The sequence below is a fragment of the Lichenostomus cassidix genome, chromosome 6 (assembly GCF_008360975.1).
Source record: "Lichenostomus cassidix isolate B80296 chromosome 6, HeHo_3.0, whole genome shotgun sequence".
Classification (NCBI taxonomy): Eukaryota; Metazoa; Chordata; class Aves; order Passeriformes; family Meliphagidae; genus Lichenostomus; species Lichenostomus cassidix.
The window spans coordinates 32,219,794-32,246,438 of record NC_139487.1 but is presented as its reverse complement, the minus strand read 5'-3'; the positions used below and the strand labels follow the sequence as shown (position 1 = coordinate 32,246,438).

The 26,645-nt window shown below is 51.5% G+C and overlaps 2 protein-coding genes across 3 annotated transcripts in view; one reads left to right on the top strand and one right to left on the bottom strand.

Moving 5' to 3' along the window:
* Window positions 1–11,086, top strand: part of ADAMTS14 (ADAM metallopeptidase with thrombospondin type 1 motif 14) — a 29,983-nt gene extending 18,897 nt beyond the window's left edge. For both annotated transcript variants that reach the window (XM_085064373.1, XM_085064372.1), the window contains exons 7-22: window positions 858–963; window positions 1,064–1,207; window positions 1,770–1,902; window positions 2,024–2,137; window positions 2,308–2,456; window positions 2,659–2,834; window positions 3,674–3,807; window positions 4,013–4,136; window positions 4,246–4,326; window positions 4,477–4,640; window positions 5,096–5,261; window positions 5,938–6,070; window positions 6,213–6,420; window positions 6,833–6,959; window positions 7,382–7,492; window positions 8,056–11,086. In XM_085064373.1, the coding sequence (XP_084920499.1) occupies window positions 858–963; window positions 1,064–1,207; window positions 1,770–1,902; window positions 2,024–2,137; window positions 2,308–2,456; window positions 2,659–2,834; window positions 3,674–3,807; window positions 4,013–4,136; window positions 4,246–4,326; window positions 4,477–4,640; window positions 5,096–5,261; window positions 5,938–6,070; window positions 6,213–6,420; window positions 6,833–6,959; window positions 7,382–7,492; window positions 8,056–8,381 (2,396 nt within the window). In that variant the 3' untranslated portion in view covers window positions 8,382–11,086. The remainder of the gene's footprint in view (window positions 1–857; window positions 964–1,063; window positions 1,208–1,769; window positions 1,903–2,023; window positions 2,138–2,307; window positions 2,457–2,658; window positions 2,835–3,673; window positions 3,808–4,012; window positions 4,137–4,245; window positions 4,327–4,476; window positions 4,641–5,095; window positions 5,262–5,937; window positions 6,071–6,212; window positions 6,421–6,832; window positions 6,960–7,381; window positions 7,493–8,055) is intronic.
* A 3,210-nt stretch (window positions 11,087–14,296) lies between these two features.
* LOC146435633 (microsomal triglyceride transfer protein-like) lies at window positions 14,297–25,059 on the bottom strand. The gene is made up of 18 exons (XM_085064370.1): window positions 24,849–25,059; window positions 23,617–23,798; window positions 23,272–23,415; window positions 22,681–22,788; window positions 21,980–22,096; window positions 21,018–21,157; window positions 20,787–20,940; window positions 20,452–20,609; window positions 20,084–20,249; window positions 19,455–19,562; window positions 19,128–19,340; window positions 18,816–19,030; window positions 18,151–18,248; window positions 17,332–17,453; window positions 16,776–17,003; window positions 16,506–16,630; window positions 16,113–16,283; window positions 14,297–15,843 (listed from the first exon to the last, which is right to left on the bottom strand). The coding sequence occupies exons 1-18, from the start codon at window positions 24,913–24,915 to the stop codon at window positions 15,696–15,698; spliced, it is 2,664 nt and encodes an 887-aa protein (XP_084920496.1). The 5' UTR covers window positions 24,916–25,059; the 3' UTR covers window positions 14,297–15,695.
* Window positions 25,060–26,645: the final 1,586 nt, after the last annotated feature.

The window sequence follows — 26,645 nt, the reverse complement described above, 5'->3', positions numbered from 1 at the left end:
CAACTCTTGGCTCACTGAGCTCTCCTCTTCCAGCATCCCAATCCCCAGGGCACAGTTATCCAGCATGGTCCTGCCCTGCTTTTGCCTTTCTCACCTCTATGTCCTTCCTTCACTAATTCCCTTGATGCCAAAAAGGGTCAGCCTTAAAAAAACCAACATACATAAAAAAATTTGGAGAGTAAATTCTGGAATGTGCCAAAGAGCTAATCAAATTGGGCAGAAACAAGGTGAGAAAGAAAGGAAAAGTGACAAAAATGGAGGTGATGTGTTGCTGCCTGGCTGGGGGAAGGTTTCCCTGCCCACAGCTGCCCCACTGCACTGCACTTGATCGAGGGCTGGGATCCTTGGGGCTGGGGTGGGTACACGTGTGGGTGCTCCCGGTGGAGAGCAGGGCTGTGGTTTTGGCAGGCCACTGGGGAGTGCCTTGTGCCTTTTCTTCTCTCTCGTTTTCCTTCTTTATTTGTTTTATATGAAAAGAATGCAGGGGATGCCATTCCTGTGCTGGGAGGCAGTGGCCTCCCACACTGATGGGGCATCGAGGGTGCTGTTTCTGTCCTTCTGCCTGCCCAGTTGCATTGGCATGAGGGCACAGAGGTGCCAGCAAACCCCAGAGCAACGTCTGCTGGCTTTTGGCACTGGGGTGGTCACACTGGTGAGCAAGTTCTTGGTCTGCCATCCAAGTGATCCGGGCAGCCCCTCCTCTTCAGTACCTTCCTCTCTGTTTTCTCCTCTGTTGCAGTGAAGCCAGGTTATGTTTTTGTGGGTTGTTTTTCTTAATTTTTCATTTTTTCCCCTCCTCTCTCAAAGGTTTTCTCTCTCCTCTCCTCCTCTGTCCTCCCCTTCTCTCTTTGCCCCAGGCTATGCTCCAGTGACAGGGATGTGCCACCCTCTCCGCAGCTGCACCCTCAACCACGAGGACGGCTTCTCCTCAGCCTTTGTCGTCGCCCACGAGACTGGCCATGTGTAAGTCACCCAGGCAGAGCTGGCCGTGGTGGTGTCCCTCTCTCTGCAAAGGGGGCTTTCTGCTGCTGCAGGTGTAAATCCCTTGGGATTTTCCCATCAGGTTGGGCATGGAGCACGACGGGCAGGGCAACCGCTGTGCCGATGAGACCAGCATGGGGAGCATCATGGCGCCGCTGGTCCAGGCAGCCTTCCACCGCTACCACTGGTCCCGCTGCAGCAAGCAGGAGCTCAACCGCTACATCCAGTATGTCCCTTCCAGCTGGGAGGGATGCTCTCCCTTCACATTGTGACTGGTGGCGTTTGGTACCCAAAGGTGCTCCCAGGGCTGGAGTGCCTCTGGAGGCAGGCTGGAAGAGCTGGGGGTGTTCAGCCTGAAGAACAGAAGGCTCCAGGGAGTGCTTGGAGCTTCTTCCAGTGCCTAAAGGGGCTCCAAGAGAGCTGGACGGGGACTTCTGATAAGGGGGAACGGCTTCCCACTGCCAGAGAGTAGGGTTAGATGGGATATTAGGAAAAAATTCTTTTCTGTGAGGGTGGAGAGGCCCTGGCACAGATTGCCCAGAGAAGCTGTGGCTGTCCCTGGATCCCTGGAAGTGTCTAAGGCCAGGTTTGATGGGGCTTGGAGCAACCTGGGATAATGGGAGGTGTCCCTGCCCATGGTAGGAGGGTAGAATTCTATGGCCTTGAAGGACCCTTCCAACCCAAACTATTCTGGGATTCCATGATAATTCAAATTTCTCAATTTGGAGAGTGGCCTGGAGCTGAGGGATGGGGTGATGGATGGAAATCCTCTATGTCTGACTCTGCAGCTCCTACGACTGCCTCCTGGATGACCCCTTTGAGCACCAGTGGCCCACGTTACCTGAGCTGCCAGGAATTAATTATTCCATGGACGAGCAGTGCCGCTTCGACTTCGGCGTGGGCTACAAGACGTGCACGGCGGTGAGTACGGTCTGTATGGCCATGCTGTCCCCCCTCCCTGGGACCCCCAGCCAGCCTGGCTGCCACCAGCCTGCTGGGACCTGCCGCTGCCGTCCCAGCCCAGCTCCTCTGTGCTCCCCAGTTCCGCACCTTCGACCCCTGCAAGCAGCTGTGGTGCAGCCACCCGGACAACCCCTACTTCTGCAAGACCAAGAAAGGGCCGCCCTTGGATGGGACCGAGTGCTCTCCTGGCAAGGTAGGGGCTGGTCTTGCTTCCCATGGGAGGGATGTGCCTGAGAGCACGAAGAAGAGCACCTTCCTCCCATGCTTTACCGTTTCTGTAGTGCTGTGGGTGCAGGAGGGCTCTCCACGGGTGCTGAGCGCTTTGGAAAAGGTGTGGAGCTCATTCCTTCTCCTCCCTTCCAGTGGTGCTTCAAGGGCCACTGCATCTGGAAGACTTCAGAGCAGCCTTACAGCCAGGATGGCAGCTGGAGCTCCTGGTCCAAGTTCGGCTCGTGCTCCAGGACCTGCGGGGGAGGCGTGCGATCCCGCAGCCGGAGCTGTGACAACCCGCCGTACGTTAGGATTTCGCCTCCCTCCCTTTTCCCAACTGGAAGTGGCCGTGAGCCAGAGGTTCCTGGCTCTTCCCCTCGTTGGCAGGGATGGGGAGACATCTGCTCCTGTGGGAGCTGTGCTGTGTATTCAGGCACTGAGCTGCGTTGGGGTTGAGCACCATCCCCTCTCCAACACTCACAACCCACTGGACTTATTTTCCAGCCCGGCATACGGAGGGCGCCAGTGCCCGGGAGCCACCTACGAGTACCAGGTGTGCAATGCCGAGGAGTGCCCGGGGCCCTACCAGGATTTCCGTGCCCAGCAGTGCTCCAAGCGCAACTCCTACTACACCCACCAGAACAGCAAACATTCCTGGCTTCCCTACGAGCATCATGACGGTGAGAGGCAGCAGGTCCTAGCGAAGGAGCAGTAGCCAAATTCCTGCAGAGGAGTCTGCCCTGGTGGCCATCACCATGAGATGGAGACTGTGCCAGCTGCACAGATGTTGAGCGGTGGGAAGCTCCTGAGCTGGAAACTGTTGTGCAATAAGCCAGCATCAAGAAGCCAGCTTTTTAAAATCATGGAATCACAGAATGGTTTGGATTGGAAGGGACCTTACAGTTATGTCATTCCAACCCTGCAGCCATAGGCAGGGACACCTTCTGCTAGACCAGGTTATTCACAGTTGGAAGAACACTTCCATGGATGGGGCAGCCACAGTTTCTCTGGACACCCTGTGCCAGGGCCTCTCCACCCTCACAGTGAAGAATTCCTTCCAAATATCCCATCTATCCCTGCCCTCTGGCAGTTTAAAACCATTTCTCCTTGTTCTAGCACTTCATTCCCTTTTCCAAAGTCCCTCTCCAGCTCTCTTGGAGCCCCTTTAGGCACTGAAAAGGGTTCTAAGTTCTCCTTGTAGCCTTCTCTTCTCCACATAAACACCCCCTACCCTCCCAGCCTGTCTCCAGAGCAGAGCTGCTTACTTGCATTGCAGCCTGATATAGCATGTTCTGTTGTTTCCTTAATGTCCTCAGTGTACTGGGCAAAAGTGCAGGCTCTTGAGCAGCAAATGGACATGGGAGCTAAGGCACACAAATATCCTGGGCTTTGGAAATCTGGCTGTGCTCAGGTGTACAAGCTGAGATGGGTTTCTGTCTTTACCCACCCTAATATATTTCCACTACCTCTTTCTCCCCCCCCCTCCCTTTTTTTCCCTTTCCCTTTTTCTTTGCTGCAGATGCTCAGAAGTGTGAGCTGATCTGCCAGTCTGAGGGCACAGGGGACGTGGTGTTCATGAACCAGGTTGTTCACGACGGGACCCGCTGCAGCTACCGAGACCCTTACAGCGTCTGTGTCCGGGGCGAGTGCGTGGTGAGGAGCTTTTTGGGACTGTTCCTGTCCTTTCCCTGGCCAGGAGAGAGCTGAACCTGCTGGGGACACGTATTTTGCCCTGGGGACCAAGCCTGTGTGCAGCAAAGGGGATGGCAGAGCGACGGGCTGGGCTGTGGGGCTGTAACCCCAGGCTGGGCCTCAGGGATGTAACCCCAGGCTTGTCCTCTCCTCTCCTGGGTGCCAGCATGTCGGCTGTGACAAGGAGGTTGGCTCCCTGAAGCAGGATGACAAGTGTGGGGTCTGCGGGGGGGACAATTCCCACTGCCGGACGGTGAAGGGCACGTTGGCCAAGACCCCCAAGCAGCCAGGTGAGAGGGCTGGGTGGGTTTGGGAGTGGATTCGTGACCTGGATTCATCTGTCCATTTGGAGGAAACCTGCTTTTTCTCTTCCTTCCATCCTTTGTCCCTCCCTTTCAGGTGTTTTGAAGATGTTTGAGATCCCAGCTGGAGCGAGGCACCTTCAGATAGAAGAGATGGAGCCAGCATCCCACAGCATCGGTGAGCATGCCCTAGTCAACCTCTCCCTTCACCCTTTCTCAACCCTTTTCTAATAATTCCCACCAGAAAGGGTCTTGTTTGGGTCATTCCAGTCCTCCAAAGTGAGTGCCCAGAGGCAATGATACTGAAAATATCTCCTTTCTCCTCCAGCTGTTAAGAATCAAGCCACAGGGAACTTCATCCTGAATGCCAACGGCAAAGCAGCCAAAAGCCAAGTGTTCATTGAGATGGGCTTGGAGTGGGAATACACTGTGGAACAAGGCAAGGAGAGCCTGAAAACCAGCGGTCCCCTGCATGAGGCCATCAGTGTTTTGGTAAGCCTGGCTGGCACATGCTCTGGGGGACTTGGGGATGACTGTCACAGACAGGGGAGGTGATCTGAAGTGGGACGTGGCAGGTGATGGAAGGATGTGGGTAGAGGAAGTGTGTGTGGCATGTCATTAAATCCAGGGAATGAGCCAGCCAAAAGCAAGGGGTGACAAGCTGTGTGAGGGAATGGCACAAGGACATGTTGCTTGGGCACTTGCCTTTGAGTCCAGCTGCATTTTGCTCTGCAGAAATTACTTATGAGCCCACATGCCATTTTAGTTATGCTGGTATTTGGGGGAGTTAGGGGTTGGGTTCCCTGGACATGCAGGGGACAGCAGGTCTGTGCTCCCATCCATCCCTGTGCTCATCCCCAGTTTTGGCCATAGGCCACCTTGCCATGTGGTCCCTCTCCCATGGCAGCATTCTTCCCCCTCTCCCACTGTTCCCTCTGTGCCTGCAGGTGATCCCTCAGGAGGAGGAGGCGAGGAGCAGCCTCATGTACCGCTACATCATCCACGAAGACCTGCTGCCCATGATTGGAAACAACAATGTCCTGCTTGAGGAGATGGATTCCTACGAGTGGGCCCTCAAGAGCTGGTCCCAGTGCTCCAAGGCGTGTGGAGGAGGTAACCTCCTCTTCATAACAGCCGACAGGGTGTGCTTGGGGGGATGCTTGGATGTGGTAAAGGGTGTGTGAACCCCTTGGGGCATCTCTGGCTTGGAAAAATTATTACAAAGCAGTTAAAATGAGTATTTTTGAAGGATTTCTTACAGAAGCAGGCTTACATGATTGTGTGTGCATACCTTTGTCTGTCTGTCCATGGACCTGCTGTGATTTTTGAATTCCTTGAGTTTGAATTTGTAGAGTTGAGCCAAGAAATAGTGATTTTAAAGATGACCACTACTGAAGTTTGTATGCTTCAGTAGGAAGTAGGCGTGGGGTTTGCTGATGAAAGCCTCGTTACTGTGCAGCCATTGGGATCTGACCCTCAGGTCATGGGGAGCAACTCGTGATCTGGGAATCACAGAGTGGTTTGGGTTGGAAGGAACCTTTAAAGGTCACCTGGTCCAACCCCCTGCCATGGCCTGGAACACTTCCCACAAGCTATGTGCAGTCCCCAGCAGCCTGACAGACCCTGGGGTTGTCCAGCAGCCACATGAGAATCCTTGGCAAACCTTGGATCTCACCTGAGTGGTGACATCTGAGAGCCCACATCCCAGCAGGGATGCAGGAGAAGGACCTGGGGGAACCTGGAGGGACCCCCACCCCCATCACCTCACTGCCCATGCTCTGCCCCTCAGGCATCCAGTACACCAAGTACGGCTGCCGTCGGAAAAGTGACAACCGAATGGTGCATAGAAACTTCTGTGACAACGGCAAGAAGCCAAAGCCAATCCGGAGGCGCTGTAACCTCCAGGAATGCTCCCAGCCCATGTAAGTCCTCCCTGGGTGGCCTGAGGTGCTCCCATCCCTGTCTGGGGCGGTTTCGGGGTCACACTGGGAGTGTTTCTGGCCGCTTCCCAGTGTGAGCATCGCCTTAAGCACCTCCTCTGTGTCTCTCTTCCCACTCTGGCAGGTGGGTGGCCGAGGACTGGGGTGCCTGCAGCCGCTCCTGTGGGAAGCTGGGGGTGCAGGCACGGGCAGTGCAGTGTGTGCAGTCCCTGCAGGATGGCACCAACCGCACCCTGCACACCAAGTACTGCCCTGGGCAGCGCCCCGAGACGCGCCGGCCCTGCAGCCGCCTGCCCTGCCCTGCCCAGTGGAGGACAGGAGCCTGGTCTGAGGTGAGGAAGCCCCTGGAAGGAGGGGTATGGGAGGTGGGTGTGAAGCTCAGGTGCTTATAGGGATCATGGAGTAGAATCCTGTAATGGTTTGATTAGAAGGGAGCTTTACAGGTCATCTAGTCCAACCTCCCTGCCATGGACGGGGACACTTTCCATTAGACCAGGTTGCTCAGAGTCCCATCCAGCCTGGCCTTAGTGGAGATAAGGGTACAAGAGGCAGTGATGTTTTCACTGAAAATGAGAGAGGAGAGAGCATCCTTGAGCGGAGAGCATGGGGGTTTGAGAGATAGGCAGGGAAACCCCAAATCAATAAGCAACATCCACGTGAGGAATTGTCATCTGCACAGCCTGGTGTGCTGTTGGGGTGTGGGGGCTGTCCCCACACTGTCACTGTCTGTCTGTCTGGGCACAGTGCTCGGCAACCTGCGGGGAAGGCGTCCAGCAGCGGCAGGTGGTGTGCAAGGGCAGCGAGAGCGGCGCGCGCTGCGATGGTGACAAGCCAGAGGCCATCCAGGGCTGCCACGTGGCCCTCTGCCCAGGTGAGAGGAGGAAGAGGCACCACTGGGATGGGGCACGTGCTGGTGGGGATCAACCCCCACGAAAGCCCGTTGTGGCTTCAGGGGGTGCCAGCAGACAAGGTTGGGTTGAACGTCCCTGATGCTGCTGGCAGCCAGAAAACGTTAAAAACCAGCCAAAGTATTCCCCTTCTCTGCTCTTAGCCCTGGCATTGGCTGGTTTTGGGTTTCCTGGCAGTTTGAGGATGCAATGAGCTGATGGAGATGGGCACCCTCAAGTTCATCTTGGGTGGGGTTGGAGTAGCTTAAGTGCTGGCCAACTGGGTTGTCCCTAAAGGGCTTAATTTTTAAGAAGATCCCTTACAACAAAACAAACACCCTCCCCGGGTATTTTGAGTGCCCTCAGCTTCCTGTGGCTGCTGGGCATTGTGGTGCTCTCTCTGCAGGGAAACTCTCTGGCATCACTGCCAGCGCTGACGCCGGTGACCACGGCACGACCAAAGGGCAGCGGGTGCCTCAGGATGGAGCCAAAAATCCTGTTAGCAAGATCTCCTCCAGTAAGTGCCCGTGCTTGTGTAAGGGCAGCGCTTCCCGGGATAACCTCCCGAGGACTTCTGCCCCTCCCTGTGGGAAGCACAGAGGTGGGAGCACATCCAGTAGTGCTCCTGGGGAGTTTTACCCTCAGCTGCCGCAGACCTGATTCTTCTGCTCCAAAGCCCGTTGCTCCATTGCCATCTTGTGGTGTATGGGGTTCTGCAGTTTCCCTGTTGCACTCCTTTTGCCGCCCAGTTTTTATGCCCTTTCCTTTCTACCTTGGAATTTCTTTAAGTAGGGAGATGGCTTCTGGTTTTTCCCCCTTGGAGTCCTTCATGGTCGGGGCAAGATGCATCCTGATTCGATTTAAGATGCTGGTTTGGAGCATCCCTTGCTTTCTGTTTTTAGTCCGTGCACAGAATCCTGCAGTGCTTTGGCTTCACTTTCCAGGTCCCTCTTGCCTTCTTCCTATGTGCATAGGCAGCACCCAGAAAGGGTTCCTTGTTCCCTTCAGGAATCCCATTGGAGAGGTGCAGGACTGGGAGCTTAATGCCACCTTATTTTGTGCTGCTCCATCCCTCTGCAGGGGAGCCTTGCCTCGGGGACAAGTCCATCTTCTGCCAGATGGAGGTCCTGGCTCGCTACTGCTCCATCCCTGGATACAACAAGCTCTGCTGCGAGTCCTGTGGGAAGAAAGCCTCCTCCACCACTGGCTCACCCCCTGTCACCAGCATTCCTCCAGGAACCACTGCTCCCAGCCCTGTTCCAGCACTCTCTCCCTACCCCACCACCCTGGCTCGGGGGGAGCCTGGTGGGGACCCCACTCCTGCTCCTGGGATATCCAGCAGTGGTGCTTTTCCAAGGGAGCTGCCAGCCCCGAGCGAGCCAGGAAGGGGCCAGGGGGCCAGGTAACCTGCTCGGGACCACCTCACCATGGGGCAGGGAAAGCCTTTCTCCCTCCTCCCTCCCTTTCTCCCCATTTTTTCCCTATCCCCCTGACTCCCAGCAATGGTTTTCATGGGTGGCACTGCCACATTTGGCAACAACCTGGCTCCACACCCAGAAATTCCTGGGAAAACCACTCATTCCTCATGATCCCTCTTGCCCTCCCAGCCATGCCAGGATGCTTTTTGACAGCACCATGGAGAAAAAGGTGGAGGGAAGCAGAAAAAGTTGCGGGTAGACAGGCTGCTTCCTCCCAAGGTGCTAAAAAGATGTGGGAGGGGGATGGCTTTAATGTTGCTTTTTCCTTCCCCCTGCTCCAAGCAGCAACACAGGATGTGCTGGAGAGGAAGGTCCTGCTTGGTGGTTCAGCTCCAGAGCTTGGGGATAGCAGTGGGAGGATACTGAGAATCTGGGAGGGCAGGGAAACTGGAGAGAGGTGACGAGGTTAGGAGAGGGGAAATGTGAGGAAATCCCAAAATGCTGGTTTGGGCTGTCCTTGTTGGGGTAGAGAGTTTGGGAAACATGTCTGGGGGAAGGTGGAACATGATAAGCATAGAGCAGCTTATGTCCTGGAGGCAGGAGGTGGTCCAGGAAATTCCAAAGTGAGCAATAAGAACCACAGGTCAAAGACCAAAAATTGTGTTGAAAATGCCTGTCACCGGGGGGTGACTTTTTTTCAGCCAATACTGCCCTTGGCCAGCCTTGAGCTGATACCAATGCCCAGCCTCCCCAGGATCACCAGCCTCATCCCTGCACCCTTGGACCCACTGCCTGTGGGGCACCAGCAGCTTCCAGGGGCAAATGGGGGTGACTGGGAAGATGAGAGTGGATGTTGAGGGCAGTTACAAGGAGAGGAGAGAGGCAAAGGTTCATCTGCCTCTTATTGCTTGGGAAGGGGTGAAAGGGGGGTGATTAATGCCATTACAAATTATTGTGCCAAGTACTAAACATTTGCACAGCACTTTAGGAGCCTTGGGCTGCCCTCACCTTGCTGGGTGTTGGGCCAGCTCTGGGCACAGGGTTTGCCTGGATGAGTTTCAGTCCTCAAAACCTCCCCAAAATGGTGTCCCCAGGGGGGCTGCCATGGTTTTGGTGCTTAGGGCACCTCTGGGTGCAGTGGCTGGGGAAGGTGGGCATCTGTGGGGGAGGAGGTTTTGGGAATGGGGAGGTGGAGTCTGAGGAAGGCAAGGTTTGGCAGATAGACCAGTTCGGCATTGCAAAGCGGGATGTCCTTGGGAGCATGTGCATGGTTTGTGTGCATCTGCTGGCCCTGCTGGTCCTGCTTCCCAGTATCCCAGGAGTAGGATGCAGTGTCCCTAGGGACAGTGCAAGCTCTGCAGGTAGCCAGGGCTTGCTGGTGAGGTGGCCTGGGGTGATTTTCCCAATCTGGTGTGGATTGTGACAGAGTTGAGGTACTTGCTTTGAAATGGATGGAGACCCCTCTGCATTCCTGATGTTTTAAGCATTGGACTCTGAAGTGCTGTCCTGGAGCTTTCAAACACCCTCCTGCTGCCAAGTCACGGCTGGACGAGTGTTTTTGCAACTCCTCTTAAAGCACCTGAGGCTGGAGGTCCCTGGCCTCCTGGGTGCTGCCCTTTGGCTGAGGTGGACATCCCAAAACATGGAACAAAGCCCCCCATCTATCTGAGCCACACAGCTGGCACACCTCATGGCAGTGGGCACATGGAGGGTGCCTATGGAGTGCCCAGATCTTGGATGTGCAGGTATTGGTATCCAGAGGGGATCCTGTGGGGCTACCAGGATGGGATTCATCCCTTGGAATGCTGCTACCACCTTTGTGCCCCTTGCCAGCCCCTGCATGGGAGTGCCAGCATTTATTTATTGTGCCAAAGATAATGCTTCGTTTACTCTCCAAGGAGCGTAAGGAAAAGACCTTCTTCCCCCCCAAAAATGGACTATGATGTCCTTCCTCCCAGATTCCCAGCTGTGCCCCTCCCTGTTGTGCTGGCCTGGGCATTGGTGCTTTATTGCTTAAGGAAAATTTGCAGTGGTTCCTCACTACACCTCGGGGGAGAGCTGTGGCTGGGGTCTGACCCAGCTCCTTGCAGCCCCAGCCAGGCCCCTCGGGGCTGTGTGGGCAGGGGGACTGTGCTGCAGGTGCTGATCCTGACCTTGAGCTGAGAGGTGGGGAAGTCTAAACTGGGGTGTGACAAATGCCCCCACCAGCTATGGGTGCTCTGGGGTGGTGATGCTGCAGGGCTGGCACCCAGCACTGCTGATTTCATGGAATCCTGGAATGGTTTGGGTTGGAAGAGACCATAAAACTCACCTAGTTCCAGCCTGCCTGCTGTTGGCAGGGACCCCTTCCACTAGACTAGGTTGCTCCAAGCTCCATCCTGGCCTTGAACATTTGCAGGGATGGGAAATTTATTCCATCTGAAGGCAGGCTGAGCTTGGGTTGCTCTGTCCTGTCTCTGGTCCTGTCTCCAGGAGGAGAGGATGACTCTGGTCCCCTGCACCCTCCTGGGCCAGGTGGATGCACAGAGTTGTTTCTGTGCTGTAACCTTGTCTAGTGTTACCATGATGTATAAAGTTTTGTACATACGAGATTCAGAGCTTTTTAACTTTTAATATTTATTAATTTTGTTGGGTTCTTTTTTTTTTTAACTCTAACAATGTAAAAAAAATAAAAATAAATCCACATAAAAATCTCTTGCTTATGATTTATCTGGTGGGATGGGTGTATGGAGAGGGAAATATGAGCATGACCTGTGTGTGGTTGTTAAAATGGACTTACTTTGTGTTATTTCAACCCAGGGTGCTCGACTGCTGGTGACCACTGTGGAATTAGCAGAGAATTGCAGACTCCAGAGAATCACAGAATCCTGGGATGGTTTGGGTTGGGAGGGACCTTAAAGGTCCTCTCATTGCTATCCCCTGCTGTGGGCAGGGACACATTCCACTAGATCAGGTTGCTCCAAGCCTGAAGGAAGGTAACTGATGATAGGACCTTTTCCAGACAATAGCTGGGAATAAGGTGTGCTTATATAAGGGAGATGAGGACAACATGGCTTTGACTCAGCTGCTTTGAAGCTATGCTCACAAAAAATGGGGCTTTCTGTGGAAACCTCACAGGTGGTGTGGTGGTGATTGCTGCTGCTGTTATCCCTCAAAATGCTTTATTTTCCTCTTTCCTGCTTTACTCCCTTCTAAATGTGCCCTGCAGACCTCTGGTGCTCACAGTGATGGTGGAAACACTACATCTTGTGGCATGAAGCCACTCAGTCCTTGACCTTGTGTTTTAATGGCCCCTCTTAAAAGGTTAAACCCAAACCCTACTAGGTTATTCCTTAAAATCCAGCCACCTGGATGCCTCTGGATCTTTGCAGGATGTGCTTTTCCAAGTGTTTTGAAAACCCTGCTCATGTTTTACCATGGAAAAGCTCTTCCATCTGTATGTTGGATGCTTCCCTTTCACATGGCATCACTACAGCTCATTGCACCTTCATGTTTTAGTCTGCAGCGGCCAAAATATTTGGGCAAGGAGAGATTTTTGGATGTGTAAGGGATAGGAGAGACTTCAAGGCTTGCAACTTGTGTGGTTGTGGCTTTTCTTGCTGGGATAGCCAGGCTAGATTGGACAGGGCTTGGAACAACCTGGTCTGGTGGAGGATGCCCTGCCCATGGCAGGGGGTGGAATGAGATGAGTTTTAAGGTCCCTTCCAACCCAAACCAGTCAGGGATTCAATGGCTTTGTGAGATGGGCAGAGCAGGTGCTTGTTCCCATTGTCCCCATGAGAACTGTGATTTTGGCTGTTTCCCCAAACACCTTCTTCACTGCTCATCTTCCTACAGCAAGTGTTGCACCCCTTCAGTATTTGCACTCCTGGCCAGGATGGAGTGGGCGGAACAGTTTTCTAGGAAAACTTCAGGTTTTTTTTCTGGTGGGTTTTGCTGAAGGGTTTTATCCCAGCCCTGGAGCCTTGTTGGCTCAGCAGAGCCATTTCTCAGGCTCCCTGCCTGACTCACCAGACCTGACCCTGAGCTTTTCCCCCCAGCTTTTCCTGCAGGGATAGTCTCATGGCACAGCTGCTGTGCTTTGCCCAGCTATGTCCTGTTGCATCTTCACAGCTTTCTCCCTGCATTCCTGATTGTTGGGTAGGTTATAACAGCAACCCTGCCAGTTGCTACTCCCTGGATGCTCCAGAGCCATTCCAGGGCACTGTGGCACCTGGATAAGCATGTGCCTGTCCCTGGAAAGCTTTGCAGGGATGCTGGTGTGATGTGCATGTCCCAAGGCAGCTGCCAGGTCTGCAGTGGCGATTTGGGATGTGCAGCTGCAGATTTATGTGGGGTTTGCTATTGCCATGGCTCGGTGCTGGGATTTTCATTACTGCTTTGGTGAGTTGTAAACTTTTTTTTTTTTTTTTTTTTAATGGAGTTTGGGGAGTCTCTGGGGCTGAGAAGTGAGGAAATACAGTTCTTTTTATTGCAGGCTGCCTAGGAGGGAGAGAGCAGTGGCTGATCAGACCACTGTCTCAGCACTTCAGAGCTGCCTCTCCACCAAATTCCCAGGGAGAGCTGCTCCCTGCCATCCTCTCAGACACATTCCCTCACTTCTGTGTACTCTTTCTCATGGTAGTTTTGTCTCTGCAGCCGGCTGGAATAGACAGGCAGACAATGTTTTATCACCCCTTTGCTGAGTGGTGTCCATTTGCACCCCTGAGGGCTGTGTGGGATGTCCTGGCAATACAGTGACTTGCAGAGGGAAGGAAAATATGGAAAATTGCCTTTGCTGGTGAGCCTGGAGGCCAGCAGGGGAAGGCATTGCCCCCCAGAGCCCAGGTCAGAGGGATGAGGGGCCGAGGGTCAGCCCTGGTCTGTCGACCTCCTGTGCCTCTTGTGGGAGATCCCTGGGGGGCTGGAGAGGAGGGGTTTGATCCTGACATCTGCATTAGACCTGGCTGCAGCCACTGGAGGTCACTGCTGGTCTGCAGCTCCTCGTGGAAAGCTGCTCCTGGAGAGGAGCCCTGCTTGTCTTTCAAGATTCCTGGGAGGTGGGTAGTGGCTGTCTGGGGGGATCTTCACCAGGAGTCACAGCTGGCACTCCAATCCTGCCTGACTGGCCCTTTCCCCTGCTCCTGGATTACATGACTCTTTGGCAGGATGAGGGAGCTGGGGATGCTCAGCCTGGAGAAAAGGAGTTTCAAATGGACCTTCTGGCTCTCTACAACTCCCTGACAGGAGGGGCAGCCAGGGGGGATTGGCCCAGGGAACAGGGACAGCACAAGGGGAAATGGCCTCAAGCTGTGCTAGGGGAGTTTGGGAATGAGGAAAACATTTCTTCATGGAGAGGGCTGTCAAGCACTGGAACAGGCTGCTCAGGGTAGTGGTGGAGTCACCATTCCTGCAAGGATAAAATACAGCCAGGTCCAAGGCCCTTTCTGCCCACATAAGCTGAGGTGACTCCATTCCAGCTCTGTGAGCACAGTGTCACTCCTGCTGGGGATTTGGGGCTGAAAGGTCACTTCTAGGAGGGTTTGGAGCCATTGCCAAGGAAATGGGTGACTTTGCCAAAAGATCCATGTCCCTTCATTGCCTTTGCTGCTTGAGCATCTGACTAGGACTGGGAAAAAAAGTCATTGGGAAGGACTTGGAAAACTTCAGGATTCAGTGGCTCTGCAGGACAGCAAAGCTTCCAGCAGCAATGCAAACAGGTAAAATCCCTATTCAAATGTCCTCACCATTTCAAAGAGGGCTGGAAACACATTCCCAACTCCAATCCCAGCTACAGAACCTGGTCCCTCTGTCAGGACAAGTATCCTTTGGGACTAGAAGTTCAACTGACTTGGGGTAAATCTCAGCTGAATGACAAATCCAGAAAAGAGTCAAACAGAGACTGTATAAAAATACATGGCATTTATTTCTGTACCCAACCAAGGCATTTGTAATTAGTGTCTCCAGATGGAAAACCAGACAAATTGCCTCCTCCTGAACCAGAAGACTCAGTGCTAACACTTCAGGCTCATAATTAAAAGAAATATACTCCATGTCCCTCTTTTTTTTTTCCTAAAAAGTGTGGTTTTTAACACACACACAAAAAACAAGGGCTAAAAATACTTCCAAGGCACATTATTATCAGGAAGAAATGAAGAAATATGCTTTTTCCTCACCAGTCTCCCTCCAGTGCTGGAGGTGTTGGGTGGTGGTGGATGATAACAATTCAGCTTGGGAGCAGAATGCAAAGCAGAAGGACAAGATTTACTCAAACCTGTCTGTAATTTTCATAAATAGTCACCAAAAGAGCCCAAATATCATCAGGAAAGGGAAGCTGCTGGATTTCTCTGTTGCTGGAATGCTGCCTTCCTGCATGTAGGGTGAAGGCAAATCTTATCTCCAGCAAAAGAGAAGGCGAGCTGCTGCTTGGGAGATAAGAGATGCCAGAGGCTTCCCCATTAATACGTAAGTTTTGGGTCAAAAATTAAGATGAGAAGCTGCAGGCACAAGTCACCTCTGCTCATGCCCTTGTGGATTTTAATTACAAGAAGTTTCTAATGACATCAGACGATCCTTGCAGCCCTGCCTGCTTTAGAAGAAAAAAAATACATGGAAAAATTCAAATATAGACACTGGAGTGGGAAGGCACTGGCCACATATTGGGCAAAAGAGAGTAAATTTCCCCCCAGGAATATGAGGATGGCACCAAGCTGAGAGGGAGCTGTGCTGTCTTTGTATGCAAACAAATGTGAACACCTTCAATTAAGTCAGAAAGAACATGGAGTAATTCGCATTTTGTTTTGCTTCTCTGCTTTTCTCCCAGTGGATTATTCTGGGGTTGCATAAAAAAATTAAAGACCATCACACCTCCTCCAGAAATCAGTTTTTTCCATATTCTTGGACAATTTGGCAGCCACAAAAGCTGTGCATTAAAGGAAGGTAATTTATTCCCTCCACTGGGGACTTCCAGCTGGCTGCAGATGTGTTCCTGCCTGACAGTTTTGATAAATGGGGTGAAAACGTGGCATTTTGGGGTGCAGGCTTGCAGGAGGGTTTCTTGGGCTCTGAGAAACTCATTTGCTTGCATAATAAGGCTGTTTTCAACTTGGCTTCCAGCAAGGGGAAGAGGAAGGGAGGATGCCATGAAGGGGAAGAGTCCAGGAGGGGAAAACCTCAGCCTCTGGGGTGTGAGAGCAGGTTTGGAAGCAAGGGGTGTGTCTGTCCTACAGCAATTCCTCTTGTGGTCCCTTCTGATGTCCTTATTGCAACACTCTTCGAATTAAAAGGTGATTGTGGAGGAGAGTCCCAAAGTGCTCTGAGTCCTTATTCTTTCTCTGTTGTCAGCAGGAGGTTGCAGACCTTGGAATTGGTTTGGTGCAAGGCAAATTCCCTCCCAGGAATGGTGCCATGTCGGCCTTTCCGAGCAGTGCTGCTCTGGCTCCCGACAGACTGGGAAACTGAGAAGATTTCTCTGTGGGACAAGGTGACAGCAGGATGGTCAGGAGGCTGTGGTGGTTGTGGATTTTATCCTCCTCTTTCAGACCAACCCAGTCACCATCTCCTGGTGGTCTATGGATGGTGCTTCCACCCATATCATGAACTTGGGGTGTCTTTCCCCCATCCCTACCAATTCTGACCCAATAAGTGCAACCATGAACTCCCTCCTCTTCCCAAGAAATCCTCCTTGATCTCAAGCCCATCACGATGTTTCTACAGGATTTGGCTGTACCCAAGGACTACCTGTATGGCATCTGCTCCTCTCTCAGCTGCAGGCACATGAGCACAGGGGTGCTGGAAAACCTCAGCATGGTGTCGAAGTGGATAGAGGTCTCCACCTCTGTCTGGCTCCTCAGGGTGGCTTGGAGGAAAGGGGAATCAAGTTCTGTCTGGAAATCCATGGTGAGGCTTCCCCTGAGAGAGAGAAGCATGTGGGGTCTGGTCACAGAGCAATGGCCTGAGCTGGGCACCAAACAACTCCATAAACACTTAATTGGAGGTCTGGCCATGGAAAATGGGTGTCTAACCACCAGGAAGGACTGGACCCATCAGGGGGAGAGCAGAGGGCTGTGGAAAGCCACCCTCACCACCCAGGTAGTGCCATTCCCAGAGCCAGGCAGTTTCCCACCCGCTGACCTTGCGTTGATGCCAGTTTTCAGTTCCTGCTCCCAAATGCTCAGGTCCATGTCAGCTGAGATGTCCAGCCCCAGCCCGCCGTGCAGTTTAACAGTCACTTGGAGACCAGACTGCAGAGGAATGACCTGGAAAGGGAAGAAGGCAGAGCTTGCTGTGACTGTACACTGCTCTTGGAGGAGTGACTGATAGCATAACATCCACTGTTTTGTTCTATGGGATTCACTAGGATTTGGCATGGAGGCAGGTCATGGCTATCTCCCCAGCCAGTACCTGGTGATGGTCCATCAGCAGGAGGTTCCCTTTGACCACACTGGTGGGCTCTCCACTGCTCAGCAGGACCTTGGCCATTAGGTCTGTGTATCCCTGGAAGAAGACAATTGGCCGCAACTGGACATCAAAGAAGGTGGCTGACATCCCAGCCATGAGCTCTGGCTCCTCTTCCCCTTCCGAGAGGTTTTCTCCCATCATCGACTCCATCCCTTGTGCTTCAAAGGTGACCTGGAAGACAGAAGTGGAGGCAGCCTTTGGAGCAGGAATTCAGTGATGGAGGGAGTTAGATGAGGCATCCAAGCCATCTCTGAGCACCCTGAGGTATCAGTGTTGCATCCTCTGCTTTTTGGGGGAGCAGGAGCCTCCCTTCTCCAGAGCAGGAGTGTCTGGTTTTCATACTGGTGACTTGGGAATTTGCCTATTTCTGATCTAGGAAATGCTGAATGCAGAGGTGAAGCACCACAAGGAGGTTAAGAGGGGACACAGGGACAGCAGTGGCAGCACTGGGTTGGTGTTGTCACCCCCCTCCAGCCCCCAGCCCCTCTCCCACCAGCACCTGAGCTGCACGAAGCCGCTGGCCGTGGCTGAGCAGGGAGAAGTCAGAGACACTCTTCCTCAGGAATCCACCCTCCAAAAAGAGCAGGTCCAGCCCGAAAGTGGAAAGCAGGTCCTGGGTGACTGAAAGGCACAGAGATGTCCATAAGTGTTGCTGGGTGTCTAATGGAAGGGGGGTTGTAAGAGGATGATCTTTGAGTTCCTTTCCAAACCAAAGGTACCATTCTGCATTTTATCCTTCCATTCTTGCAATGCTCAAAGGATTTAGCATTGCAAGAGTGTTGGTTTTTTTTCTCCCTGGCTATTCGACCTTCACTGACCCCCAGCAAGGCCAGACTGAGCTAATTAGATTTGAAGAGAGACAGAAATGAGAGCTGAGTGATGAAGAATTAAGCAGATATTCACCAAGTGCTGCTTTTAGCACTCTGAAGTTTGATTCTTTGTTTTAAATCTCAGTACAGCGATTCTTCTCTTTGAAGATCTTATTAAAAATAGTAAAGGAACTGAGGAATGGAGTGAAATATTTTGACTTATCAGGGAAAGCACAGAAACTCCCACCTACAATCTACAACTGGTTTCATCTCCAGCTGAAGCTCCTCTTTCAAAGCAGCAGGATTTGGGAAAATATGTGCTACAGAAGGGTATGTGCATATCTCAGGTGGTGGCAGCCAGCTGGTGCTGGTGGACATTCTCAGAAACCTCCCCGAGATTTTAGGGCATTCTATAGACCTGGATCCTCTTCTGGAAGCTGTCTTTTCCTACCAACCCCTCTTGCAGCCCTCTGAGGGGATCATGGGATCAGTGTCTTCTGTGCTGTTACCTGTCAGAGGTCCTGAGAAAGAAGAGGAGATGCCAGCTTTAGAGAAGAAGTGGTAATTATTTATCCGTGCGTCTCCCATGATGTCTTTCATTATCTTCCTGGAAAAGAGAGGGAAAGGATATGTTAGCCCTGGGAGAGAGGGAAGGGAAAAGGTCAGTGGTCACTATAGAAAGAAATACAAATTCCCAAAGTATTTCTCTGGGTGGCTGACTGCCCAGAGCAGTGTGAGCAAAAAATGAAAGCATCGGACATGGGCTACCCTGAAATTTCCCTTTCCTCCAGCTTACTAGAATAAATCAGGCAGTTTTGTGCATCTTTTCCTTAGTTCTGAAAAATGTGAGTTCTTGGTTTGTTTTGTGCAGACAGGAAAATTAATGCAGGTACAAAGCTCAGAGCCAGATTTTGGCCTCCAAGTTCTCTGCTGAAACCACGAGCCTGGGTCCTGCTGCCGTAGGGCAGGATGATGAGGAATGTCAGGTTTTGGCTGGCTGTGTGCATCTGCATCCCTTTTGTTACTCCAGGAATGTCCAGCTATCACCCACGAAGTGATGCCAGCGCATTTTAAAGACATGCTGGTCCAAACCCCACAGCTGGAATGTGGAGGAGGAGGAGAAAAAAGTGATGTAGAGCAGGGGAAAAGATGAAACTGTTCCCTGCAGACTCACCTTGCCAGGTGGTGGTGGTCACGCAGGCTGTTCTGGACTTTCAGCAGCAGGAACGTGGCCATCTCTGTCTCCATCTCACTGGTGGCCAGCAGGATGTTGATGACATCCATGGGTAAGGGGTGGTTATCCAGGAGGATTTCTGCAGCAGCCAGGCGACAGGTTTTGTCATAACTCTTCCTCTTCTGGTGGAAAATCCTCCTCATCACTCGCTTCACCTGATGAGAAGAGGTAATTAAAACAGTGCAAAGCACCCCAACAGCTTGGCTTGGAGTGGGAAGAGGAGGACCAAACCTCAGCAGCTTCCTTTCCTACCTTGCTGGAGATGTGGGGAGCAGGAAATCGCTGCAGGGCAGAGGTGGCTGCAGTGGTGACAGCAGTGGGACCATCCTCAGCGTGGTCCAGGAGGGTGGGAATGGTCTTGGGGAGCATGGCGTTCCCCAGGGCCAGCAGGTAAATGATCACCTCAGGCTCCTCCTTGGCACCTCTGAGCCCCCTGAGGATGGTTTCCACCCCCTTCTCCACCACCTGCTCAGGATTTGCAGGAGGAGAGGGAGGTGAGGGACAGGAGACATTCTGGGCACCCCTGGAATTGGTGGGGTGTCCCAAAAAGCCACTCATGGGGGTTTGCAGAGGACCCACCTGTAGCCCACACAGCTTCTGCTGGCACAGCTTGCCCACCAGAGAGCCCACGGCAACTATCCCTGTCTCCCAGACCTCAGGCATCAGCTGCTTCCCATCCAGCTTGTCCTGGGCATCAGGAAAAGGTAATAGGAAGCAGGAAAAAAGAAATGAGGTGTGTGTTGGGTGGGTTGTGTGGTTTGTGGGGGTGTTTTGTTTTTTTTGGTTTGTGTTGGTGTGGTGGTGTTGGGGTGTGGTTTGGGTGTTTTTTTTTTTTTGTTTGGGTGTGTGTGGGGAAAAAAGAGAGGAGTATTCTTTACCCCTTATCTCAAAGTGTTTCTTAAGCAAGTAAGGAAATACGAGTTCTTACCTGCCTTGAAAGAGGTTGTGCATTATTTAATTGGATAAAATGCTGTGGCTTTTAATTAAGATTTTATTATCTCTAATGCACTGATATAAAGCATTTTCTGCTGAATTCTTTTCCCCTGAGGAGCATCTACTCCTATCACCAGTGTCCCGTTAAATGCACATAAAAGAATCCCATGAGCAAGAAAAGAAACTTCTACAGAAACATTTTCCTTTTTCCATGGTGTGTGGCTCCATCCCAGATGCAGGACCCTCAGGTAAGAGAGAGGGATGTCCATACTTACTAAGACGAGGTGGAGAAGCTCTCCTGAAGGCCGGGGAGAGAAAGCTACTGCATAGAGAAACTTCTCCAGGAGGGACTTGGGCTCCTTGCTGAAATCCAGGAAATCTGAGAGTGCTGCCAAGGAAGCCACTGACTGTGCAGCCACCGCTGCCTCCATGAGGAAGGGGCTGGAGCAGGAAGAGGGAAGTCATCAGGGGCATGACCCACAGAAACCATGCAGTGCTTGGACAGAAGGGGCATTAGGAAAAGCCAGAGAGCACTGCCACCTGGCTGCCTGGACCAGGGGTGTTGCATGGAGCAGCACCAAAGGACCCTGGTTGTCCTGTCCAGCACTCAGAATTCTGGAGAGGTAGTTCCAGGGATTCTCACCGCGTCTCCTCGGGTGCTCTCCTCAGCAGTTCCAGGACATCCCTCTTCTTGGCGCTGCGCAGCATCTGGATGAACCTCTGGAACTGCCACGTTGTTGCCACCTTTGAGGTGTCTGTTTTGACTCTCTGTCTGTCAAAAGCCTTCAGGAAGGCTCTTAACTGCAAAAGTGAGGTTTGTTAGGTGGGATTTAACCTCTTCTTACCTGTTATCATGGGATAATGTTTACACAATGCAGCAGTAAACAGCCCCTCCAAAATTGGCACTACTTGCATTTAACCCCAAATCCTACAAGTGTTCAGCCCTGGTGAGTTTTGGGGGTTGGTAGCATCACTGACCGATGGGCAGTGGGTGCAGACCCTCCTGAAGGGCAGGCTGGCCATGCCCAGGGGCCTGGGCTTTGCCTCTGTGCCAGCCAGCACATCCTCAAGGCTTTGTCCAGACACCTCTGCTGGACCAGGTACTGCAGGAGACACCAGCTGGAGCTGCTGCCTGTGAAGGGAGAAACAGTCATTGGAAAATTTTGTGATTTACAACCTCCATGGCTAGGGGTTGGGTTCATCTCTCACCTTGAACTGATTTTGATTCCAGAGCTGGAGCTCAAGGCTGGAGCCACCATGTGGCTTTCCTCTGCCAGGACTGACTGGAGCAGGTTGTCTTTCACCACATATTGGCTTCTGCTGGCAGGCTGCCACTTGACTCCGAAAATCTTGGAAAAGCAAGGAGAAAAAATGCCACCTTTTTCTCCCTTCTTCTCTTCCCAGGAGATTTCTCTTTCCAGAAAAATGAAAAAGAACTTTCCAGTTCACAAAGTCACCTACTTCACTTGCAAAATGTAGGAAAGGAAAATCCAGAAGAGCCCACCTTCTTCCCAGATGTGGGAAAAGGCAGCACCAGGTGAGGACCATGACAAGGGGATGCTCTCACCCGTGGTTGATGCAGGTAGACAGAGTGGTGACACCCTAGGGACTTGCATGACAAGGTGGTGTTGAGACACCTGCCAGGGCCTGTGGGCTCTCTGTGCTGATGTCTGTTCTTATGTCGAATTCAATAGAATTTGTATATTTTTTTAAAAAAACATTCAGCTTTGGTTATTCAAATAAAACTGCACGGAGACCCACAGCATTTGATCTGTTTATGTCAGCACTGAACACAGGCTACTGCTTTAAGCAAAACAGAGTCCTGCCAAACTAATCCCCAATCCAATGAGTCTGAGACCCAGAAAACATCCCTGTATCACTGCCTTCCCAAGCAGGATCAGCTGACAGGTCAGGACTGATAACAAGAGTGGGGATGGGGTGACCCAGAGCACCTTTACTGCTCCTACCCAGATTAGCACCACAAGTTCCTCCTGAGGGATGTTGCTGCATCCCACTTTGAGGATAGGTCTAAGAGTCTCATCCCAAGCTGGTGCAGAAGGCTGAAGCCAGCTGGGAATGGGAATCAAAGCCCACCTGTGGAAAGATTTTAGGGACGGCCCTGCTGTACTGAACATGAGCTGAGACCCCCACAGGGAGAGCAATAGACTTGCTTTGTTTATGGAGGTGAATCCAGACTTCGGTTTTGTGCAGCTGAGGAGATCTTTGGTCTTGGTGATGGAATGGTTGGACACAGTGTAGGTGACTTGGCAGCTTCCAGAGGCATCTTCCTGAAACATAAACGGGAGTGACTGTGGGTGTTAAATGATCTCTGCAGAGGACAGATGTGTCAATCTCTATTTATTGTGTTGCAAAGGCTAACACAATAAATAGAAAAGCATCAAAAATGTAGAAAGTGGGCTGAATCTAGGGGGGGTTGGATAGCTCCAAGCCCATCCAGGCATCTTTGCAAATTTAGGCTGACACCAGCAGCAGCATCTTCATGACAGCATTTGGAATTCTGAGGCTGTTTCATGTTGTTCATGAAATAACATTCCAGCTGGCTGCTGATAAAGCAAGTCCTGCTTGGCAGGAATGCCTGTGGAGTTTTTTTCTCTGCTATTCCTACTGTCCAGAGAAAGGCTACAGTTTTGTAAGGGTGCCCATTCCTGAAAATGAAATTATTTTATTTTAAGTCTTCTGCCTTTCCAGTAGTCATCCTTTCTTGCAGCCTGGTTGGAGCAGCAGAGCCCATGTTGTTTATCCTGCATTTTGCCTCCGCTGCCAAAACCCATGGGCTGGCTGTGCTCCAGGGCCAGCTCTCCTGGTGCATGCCTGGATTTTGGGCAGGATGTGGCCCCAGCTCTGGATATACCTCCACCGTGGTGCCAGTGTGGGGCTGAAACTGGAACAGACTGACGATGCCTCGTTTCAGATTGGAGATCAGGATGTTTTCTGCTTCATTCCCATAGAAGGCTTTGACCTGGGCAGGGCGAAAGAGGTGGTGTCTGGCTGAGAGGACATCTCTGGGGTCCCTGCAGGCTCTCTGCTGCCTTCCCTGATGAAAGGCATCCCCCCTGCAACCCGAGAATACCCTGCAGAGTTTTCTCAAGGGGGACCTTATCCCTCAGTAGCATGAGCTCTGTGGATACGTGGCCACAACTGTTCCCTTTCCTCCCCACCCTAGTTTTCCAAAGCCTTAGAGAAGGTCAGAAAGGAGCTTATATCCCATGGTTAGGACCAAAGAGCTTTTAACATGGGATGCTGCAGCTCCAGGTGAGTCCGTTTGGAGGATGGGACTCTGTGTAGGGTCCTACATTGGCCACTCTGTCCAGTTCCTTCTGCTCTGATGTTAAGTCAGAGGTGGAGAAGGAGCTCCTATGGGCTTCACAGCTGAGAAAATTTAGAATGAGAGCAGGAGTGCTTTACAGAGGGCATGAACTAGCCCAGGATGTGTCCAGCTCACCTTCCCATTGTTCCAGGAGATGAACACCAGCTGCTGGAGCTCTGCCTGTGCCTCTGGGCTCAGTGCAATCTCTGCAGGGGGACCTCCAGTGCTGTCCTGGCTCCTCTCCTTTTCTGGCTGGTGTTGGGCTTTCAGGCTGTGGATCTACAACAGCAGATAATAAGCAGAAAGCAATGATCAAAAGTGTCTGCTCTGAAGCTGGTGTGTATTTTACCTGCATGCAATGGATTTTTGGTCAGAGAGGTCATTTTTCAGCTGGTGTGGGCTAGAAAAGGAAGGGGTTACATCTCCTGGGATGTTCCTAGCAGGAATACCTGGCTGTGATGGCTTTATTACCCCACACACCTGCACCTGGAGCAGCTCTTCCCCACCTTGGCCCTTCCAGAGCTGGTGCAGATGGATCAATGCCTCAGCCTGCAGCTGGGCTCCCCATGGGGATGATGTGGACATGTGGTCCAGCTGCACATCCAGGGTGTACTGGTACTGATACAGGGTCCTGGGCTGGAAAGAAAGCAGCTGCAAATTCCCTGTGGAGAGATGGAAATGTTGAAGGTAAGCAGTCATGGATCACCTCCACTTCCTGCACCCAGCAATCTCCATCCCAGAGGGAATCTGGACTTGCAGGGCTGTTCATTCACAACCTGCATCACTCCACCTTCTGGAAGTCTAGCTGAGAGGAAGGTTTTCATGGGGAGTTATTTGTGCCTGTGGTTTGGATATTTGGGTGTTCTCTGGGCTGACAGTTGGTTCCTGCTCATGTTTCCAGTCCTGACTTAAAAATGATGGCCAGAGCAGGGGCTCTTCTCAGGGACTTCAGGACTTTTAGAAATGCCAAGGAAACACACTATAATCCCAAAATCAAGTTTCCTGAGTGTGCCCACAGACAGGAGGGATATTTCCAGTGCCTTTTGAGCAGTGGGCATTAACTGGAGTACAATCAATATATTTAGGGGAGAAAAGCTGAATTATTCATATTATGTGTTTCCCATCATAACTTCTAACTCATAATTAAATCACTGGCTTTGTGCTAAGGCAAGATGAAGTTGGTGGGAGAACTTCAGATCAAAATGCCCTGCTTCAATCTTGTTTCTCTCGATTTCTTTGGATTCCCTTCTCCTGCTCATATACAAATGTGATTGAAGGGAGGAGGGTTGCCTTTTCCATGACAAAACCAGTCAAATCTATTTGCTGAAGTCACTTGAAATTTTCCTGCTAATTTGATGCACTTGCTGGGCTTCTGAAATGTTTTATAGCTTTGCTGCTTTTAACAACAAATGAAAGGCATTGATGAAAATCCAGCTTAGTCTCTAGGGCTTTTCTCTGTGAGACAGACTGAAGAGTTTTTAGAGTTCCGCACTGTGTGCATTTCAAAAAAGCTTCAGATCTCTGGTTTTCCTCACCCCCAGGAAGGACTGCCACAACCTCAAAAATTTCCCTGCCTCAGGAGATGCTCATGCTGTTTGCAGTTTGCCAGTCTCTGTTCCCTGTTTGGCTGGAGACTGGGAAGGTAAGTGCTGGGATGAGCATCCGGACCCTGTCGTGTCCCTGGACCTAAATCAGCCCAAAGATTTTCTTACCTTTTGCTGCACTCAGGAAGGGAAAGCAAAGCAGGAAAAAGCATCCCCAAACTGCCTGTGGATTCATGGTGGGCTCTGGGAGCTGGGAGGGAGACAGGGAAGGAGGGGGGTGGGAGAGGGACTGTACAATAAAAGTGGGCAAGATTAACAGTGTCAGCAATGGGGCCCGACCTTCTCCCTGTCCCCGCCTCACCGAAGAAAAGGCAAATAATCAAACCTTTGTACCAACCCCCAGCAGCCACGGAGGGTTTGGAAATCAGCTGAGATTTGCCAAAGGCCAGAGGGAGGGGAAGAAAAGCTGGGAAAAAAGAGCTGCCAGAAGCATTGTGGCGTGGAGAAAATGCCAGTTTGTCCTGATATGGGAGGGGGATGCTCAGAAAGCTGTTCTGTCCTTTGGTGATGTCTCCCCCTTCCCATCATGGGATAGAAGATAGCTGCTTTCAAAACAATAGACCCAGAAGGGGGAAGGGGTGAAACAGCTTTTCCATCTTTTTAGCTGGAGACTGCGATTTGCAGTCCGGAGGCTCAAGTTACTTAAAGGGACAGGCTAGAAGGGACTGGGAGAGCCTGTTGGTGGGTGGGACTGTGAGCAGTTATCCTCAGAAACGACTAGGGAAAGAGCTTAGGAGATTCTTTTCTAAAACCCTTGGTCCTATTTCTTTTAATGCATGAACTTTCTGGTTGCTGAGGTTTTTTTTTTCTAAAGACACCAAAGTGGTGGTGCTGCAGCTCAGGGTCCTGGGAAGGCTTTTTGCTAAAAAGAATGGGGGAGTGGGAGAGGGAGGGCACTTCAAATGTCTTTCTGGAAGTGATCTGCATATTACAGTGGGACCAAAACCCCAGGACTTTGGTGTTTTGGCTTTTTCAAGGGCATGTCTTCCAGCTCTGCATCATCACTAGGCATTTGGGCCACTACTGTGATCAGAAAATCAGGGCAGATCCAGCTGAGAGCAACGTGGGGAAACTCCATTTATGGGTTTCCCATATGCAGTTTCTTCACTGGGTCTTCTCATGGTTTTACAAACAAATACCTCATATTTAACTTGAAAAATTTTCTTGTCTATAGTATTTTCATTTAGCTTTTATAGAATCATAGAATGGTTTGAGTTGGAAGGAACCTGAAAGATCATTTTCTTTCAGCCCCCTGTCATGGGCAGAGAAGCCCGTGGCCCAAAGATGCCATGGTTGCCCCATCCCTGGAAGTGTTCAAGGCCAGTTTGTATGGAGCTTGTAGCAACCTGGGATAGTGGAAGGTGTCCCTGCCCATGACAGGAGGTTGGATCTGGATGATTTTTAGGGTTCCTTCCAGCACAAACCATTCTATGGCTCTGGCAAATTTGTGCTCTGCAGTGCAATATGAGAGCAAAGTGTACCAGAGGATGAAAGTCCTGCTGAACACAGAAAGTTTTAGTTCTTTATCCAGGTAGGGGAATAATGAAATATTTCAGAATGAAGTGGTTGTGACAAGTCTAAGGTCTGAAGGTAAGGCAGACCCCAGAATGTTTGCTGGCTGCAGTTCAATAAAATACCTGTAGAGGAAAGGCAAACAGAAATAGCCTGTGAAAAAAACCTGCTGATAAGGAGACCCCAAAGTGGAACTGAACTTTGTCAAGTTGGTTATTTAGGCTTAGCTGTCAAGACTTGCCAGGACTAGGGTGTAGAAAACTGAGAAAAAACCTGGTTTCTCTTTCTCTAAACCTGATTCTTCCTTCTGTCTCTGGGAGAATCTGGGAAAAAGAGTAAAGCAGAAGAAACCAGAGCGAGTTATAAAACTTGATGAAGCATTCTTCCCAAATC

Coding starts and splice junctions, on each gene's coding strand:
- LOC146435633 (XM_085064370.1), bottom strand. CDS start 24,915: ATGAATCCACAGGCAGTTTGGGGATGCTTTTTCCTGCTTTGCTTTCCC. Junction 22,097..22,680: donor ACACTGGCACCACGGTGGAG/GTATATCCAGAG, acceptor TTTATGTTTCAG/GAAGATGCCTCTGGAAGCTG. Junction 20,941..21,017: donor GGAATCAAAATCAGTTCAAG/GTGAGAGATGAA, acceptor CTCCCTTCACAG/GCAGCAGCTCCAGCTGGTGT.